At 31.4% G+C, this 5,793-nt stretch overlaps 1 protein-coding gene across 1 annotated transcript; it reads right to left on the reverse strand.

The window, feature by feature from the left end:
• Positions 1–2,684: 2,684 nt before the first annotated feature.
• LOC123665342 (probable phenylalanine--tRNA ligase, mitochondrial) lies at positions 2,685–5,793 on the reverse strand. The gene is made up of 4 exons (XM_045599654.1): positions 5,768–5,793; positions 4,038–4,488; positions 3,072–3,716; positions 2,685–2,888 (listed from the first exon to the last, which is right to left on the reverse strand). The coding sequence occupies exons 1-4, from the start codon at positions 5,791–5,793 to the stop codon at positions 2,721–2,723; spliced, it is 1,290 nt and encodes a 429-aa protein (XP_045455610.1). The 3' UTR covers positions 2,685–2,720.

The raw sequence follows: 5,793 nt of genomic DNA on the forward strand, positions 1-5,793 counted from the left end.
TATAACTTTTTAACAGAACTGTGATATTATTTTTAGGGTTTCATAGTCTGGTACTTAGACCATTATTGATTTGCATTATGTTCAATAGATTTCTGTTCTGTGATAAACGATATAAGGCGAATTATTCCATTTTTGTGATTTTATCATGTGCATTATCAGAAAAAATAACGAGTTTTGGTCCAGCTCAAGTTCTTTTTTCTACTATAAATGCTAAAATAATTTTTGAATATTATGATTATAACTGTGCTAAAAATTTGTGAAAATAAGTGTGTCCTAGAGTTTTATCCCTTTGAACCTAAAATTCGTATACTAATAAAATTCGGGTAAATTATGTGAATGGGCGAGATGAAATAAAATTTATATAGAAAGAGAATATTTTACTTTAGAAAAGAAGATACTCAAACTAAAATTACACTACTTAATTCACGAACAAGAATTTTTTAAATCTTGTTTTTGCTCCCTTTTTAAAAAATGATTTTTAACTTGTATCACTTGTCACAGGAGGAACAGATTTTTATTAAATTTTCGGTTTTCATTTTAAGTTCTCAATTGTAACAGTGGCATAGCGAGGGAGGGTGAAGATATCATCAAATAGGCGCCAAATGGTACGCGAAGCAAAAAATGACTGGACGTATTAAGGGGGACTAAAAAGGTTTTATGCCCCGGGCGCGAGTTAGCTCGTTACGTCACTGAATTGTAGACACATGATTTGGTAATAATTTCGTAAAAATGCTTTTAATTAAAAGTATTTTAAATGTATAAAATACCTATTATTTTGGATTTCCAAATTGTATGTACTCATGCTCTTTCTACTATTTTTTGAACGTACTTTTTTATTCCAAATTAAATTATGCCTTTCGAGTAAAATTGTATTAGTTTATTCTAAAAGACAAGGTTTGGGTTATTCAAAAACTGTAGATAAGAAATGAAGATCGTTGTTATTAACCAAGATTAAACAACATAAGTGGCATCACATAAATATTTGTTTTATAAAATTAATTTATTTTATAAAATATAAAAGATGTGTGTTAATCTTGGTGAGTGATTTTATGGGCTTGTTCCTGTATGTATTCCATTCCTGTGTTGTATCCGACGGATAAAAGTTTATGATAGGTATATTATTATATTTCACCATCGAATTTCACCATATTTATGGGGTATTTGTATTCACAATTGTGATCCTATATTATAGTTTTTTATTTGTGGCGAAAAAGTGGTCAGTGGCGTAATAGGTTAACTTACCTTCTGCTGTTAAAGTCTATTCGTAATTTATAAGCAGGTTCAACTTAATCCACATCTGGTGGAACAGGCCCTAAGCCCAATAATCTTATGGTAATAGGTATTTCATTGACAAGATTTTAATTAAAATATTGTTAGTCTATAGTATTTGTGGTGTTAATTATACATACCTACATAAAAAATGTTTGTAAAGTTGATTAGGTATATTATGATTTTGTTACTAACGAAAACATAATTTTTCACTTTTTTTTTGTTAATGTTTACAAGTATAATGTTATCTATACTTATCGTGTTATACTTTTATTTTAGTATTTGACTGATATTTTGTATTGCAACTTGTCTCGAAAATATTTCTTTTTAAATAAATGCTGTGTATATGTTTTTTAATTCAGTGAATTTGTTTTATTTTGTTTTTTTAAACTTATTTTTATACCAAACTTCTGTCTGTAATATCCCACTGCTAGGCATATAACCCTCTTTCCTCATGTAGAAGAAGGATCAGAGCTTAATCCATAGCGCTACAGCTTAACGTGCTCTCCAAATCACTGTGAGTAGGACAAGGACATAAACCCAAACTGGACAGAAATATTTGTACAAATACAAATATCTATCCTGAACGGAAATCGAACCTGCAAACCGTCGCGTCGGCGTTTTAGGCGACTACTCGTACCGCTACACCAAAGCGGTTGTTATAAAGTTACATAATCTAATCTCTATATAATATAAATATCAATATTATTAGATGTTTTGTATTAAAATAAACAGGTGTGTTGTCTTTTTAATAACGTCACGAAGTTATGTATTCTCTTGACCTATCTATCTCAATAATTTCTATCATCATCATTATCATCATTCCAGCCTATTGCAGTCCATTGCTGGACATAGGCCTCCACAAGTTCGCGCCAAAAAATGGCGTGAACTCATGGTTTGCCCATATTCACCACGCTGAGCAGGCGTGTTGGTGACCGCAGGGCTGGCTTTGTCTCACCGAAAACGCTGCTGCCCGTCTTCGGTCTGTGTATTTCAAAGCCAGCAATTGGATGGCTATACCGCCATCGGTCGGCTTTTTAAGTTCCAAGGTGGTAGTGGAACAGTGTTATCCCTTAGTCGCCTCTTACGACATCCACGGGAAGAGAGGGTGTGGCTATATTCTTACTGCCGTAACCACGCAGCGAAATATAATAATTTCTATAGAAAATAGGAAATGTAAGCTTTAGCGCCATCATTACAATCTCATATTCACAGTACTTACCTATTTATATAAAATTGACAGAACACTTAAACTTTATCACTATCGTTAGTAGGATATAAAAATTAATACATTTAAAACATTAATTAATAAAATTATTTTTGAATTAACATGCTGTTAAAAATATGGCAGTAAAGAATTTGCACAAAATTTTGAATAAAAAAAAAAAAGAATCAGACGAAATAAAAAACGACTATCATTTTATAACAACTAAATTTTATTAACAAATTAACTATCTAATAACTACATTGAAGGTTTTAGAAGCTGCTTCTTCAATTTCTTTGTGAATTTTATTCACTTCTGCCTGTGTGAGTGTTCGCTCTAAATGTCTGTACACTATACTGTAACAGAGACTATGTTTCTTTGTTTTAGGATGAATAAATTTGTCTTTTAATTTTACCTGAAAAAAAAACCTATTATGTAGACAAAATATGTTTTAAGATATTTTTATTATTTCATAAATAAATAGTATACCTATACAAAATTACAATATTGAAAAACACATTAAATTTACTCTTAATATTTTTCATAAATTGTATTAGATGTAAAAGTACACATAGGTCATAAAATAAAATACACCTGCCTGTTCAATAATATCTCCACCAATATCTCTGACTAAATCATAAAAATCATTACTTGTAAAGGTATCTATACTGCTGTTAGATGGTAACCAGAATGACAAATCATTTGTACACTGTGGATATATTGACACCGGCTTATAAATGATATTAGCGTTCACATTAATATTTTGAAACTGTGTCAAAAATCCTGAATCCTGACTCCACATTAATCTTATATCTGGTATTTTGTACAAAGCCATAGCAAGCCTTTCCAAGCCCAATCCAAAAGCATATGCTATGCTGTTATTTGGTCCGGCATTAGCGAGTATCTCATTTCTGACAATACCACAGCCTAAAGTTTCCATCCAATTGTTTTCGTAAAAAATTTCCAGTTCCCATGAGGGATGGGTGAACGGGAAGTAGGCTTCAACCCACCGATATTCAATGTTTTCACCAAATAAATGACGAACCATACCGATTAAATGGTTCTTTAACTGAGCCTCCATTAGTTTAGTTGCTTCCAAAGTGTGACAGCTTTGTTTAGTTGGGTCAGATATTGAATTCTTAAACATGTGAGGGTTGGTAGGATCAAAGGTTTTCTCAAAAATGTCTAAATCTGGATGTTGCTCAAATAGTTGTTCCTTTCTCTGGGATCTCACTGCGTCTATCTGAAAAGTAATTATTTTTTATGAAATTTTACTGTTAATTAGTCTGAATAAAATAATTAAAATCTTTAAATATAAATTAAAACTCAAATGCTTCACACTAAAGCATATATTAGATTTTCCCAGATCAGGCAAACATGTATGGCCTTAACAAATGTTTGCCATGAGTGTGAATCGAACCCATGACCACAAGCACAACAGCCAATGCTGTAATCACTGGGCCAATGCATCACTAATGAATAATGGTTTTATATCACGGATTTCCATTCGAATATTTATCATACATACAACACTGATGTAGAAATATTCTACACAATTACTCACTTGATGAAACACAGGAAAATGTGTGGAATCAATTTCATCTCTCCTGTAGACATCTCCTATCATCAGAAAATTGTCAAGTCCAGCCCGTAACAACTCGCTTTGGTGTGCAGTCATATGCGCTCGTAAAAGCGTTGAGCTGTTTATATAATAACAATCAGATTTTGCCCTACTTGGATGGTCTTCTGGTATCAACAAATCGTCGAAGTTCTGCTTAGTAGAAACTATAGGCGACATATTGTCGTACACGCTAAATGTGGGATTGCCTCTGTGAGTAAAAGAGGAATAAAAATAATTTACGATTCGTTGTCGCACTAATGATAGGGGATTATCTTTTTTTAAATGCAAATTTTGATTTAAATATGAAAGTATCTTTGGCGTTATGTTAGTGTAATCATCTGTGCGGTATTCTTTTTCCCTTATATTCAATGTAGCCAGGGATTTCGGGGCCGTGCTATAATTATTTTTGATGAATATTATTGTTGTGAGTAACCGTTTGTTTTTATATAGGATTCTCATTTTTTGTTTTAATAATTTATGCAAGTAGACAAAATATAGATACTGAAGAATACATCAATTATTATAATTGATTTAATTAAACTTAAAAACACTGAAATTTAAATTATTTCAAAGTTTGGACTGGAAATTCAGTTCAGTTTTTTGCTTAATGGCTTTTAGTTGTCAGTTTGACTTTGACATATTATATCATTTCACCAATGTCACGTGGGAGGACTGGAAACTCAATCGGTACATGGTTTGGTAAATTTTGAAATAAAAAGATCGTACAGCCCTTTAAGACTAAATACTAATTTTTTATTATAAATTATCAAAATTCGTTTAGTTTAAGAAAATAAATGTAATAAAACTATTTGTTACACTCATACAAAATTTTCTGTGGTCATATTTTTTAATAAAAGAATTTGTTGGGTTAAACTTCGTAAAATTTTCGTTTCTTCTTAATTGATTGCTTAGCTAATAATTTGCACTTACGTGTATCATTGGATAAACTGTTTCTAAGTTTTGTTTTGATTAAATAAACTTCTCTGAATGCTCGTTCACAATCTGCACAGTAATGGGGAAAACATAACAAATTTAAAGCGAATTGAGCCAGTGTTTTATGATTTTCAAATTGTTTTTTATTTCAAAATGTGTTTTTTTTTTTCAAGTCGCAAATTTTAATACCGATAGAGAAAATATCTACATTATATATATATATTAGTTTTGTTAGAAAGCAAACAAATACAGCTCTTATGAGATTATTCAAAGAGACCTCATTCAAGTAAAAGATCTAGGCACGCGTTAGGTAGTTGGGGTAGTTTTTCGTTCGTTTTTTTAATTATGAAATGCTTCCAGGTAATAGGAATATAAAAATCGTACATTTGGTGTACGATCTTGGTCTAGCGGTCTAGCGTATGAGTACGATTTAAATCGTACATCTGGCAGCCCTGGCATAGCGTTCTGAAATCGATTAATCAAAGAATCGATTCCTCGGACCAAATAAATCAATTTTTTAAATCGATATGTTGTACTGAATCGACTTAGTGAATCGATATTTCACCCAAGAAAACCGACATTCGATTTTTTCTGTTTTGGTAAAAAACATAAAATTATTTACAATTAGCTGAATGTACTCGTAATATTACGGTGTTGCCGGTTAAATTCCTTGTATCCATTTTCTCAGTTCATTCACTATCTACTCTTCATATTTTCTCTTTCTATTTGCTATCACTCACTCTTTTCTTTCTCTGTACAACCTCAT

Source organism: Melitaea cinxia, chromosome 24 (assembly GCF_905220565.1).
Source record: "Melitaea cinxia chromosome 24, ilMelCinx1.1, whole genome shotgun sequence".
In the NCBI taxonomy this organism is placed as follows: domain Eukaryota; kingdom Metazoa; phylum Arthropoda; class Insecta; order Lepidoptera; family Nymphalidae; genus Melitaea; species Melitaea cinxia.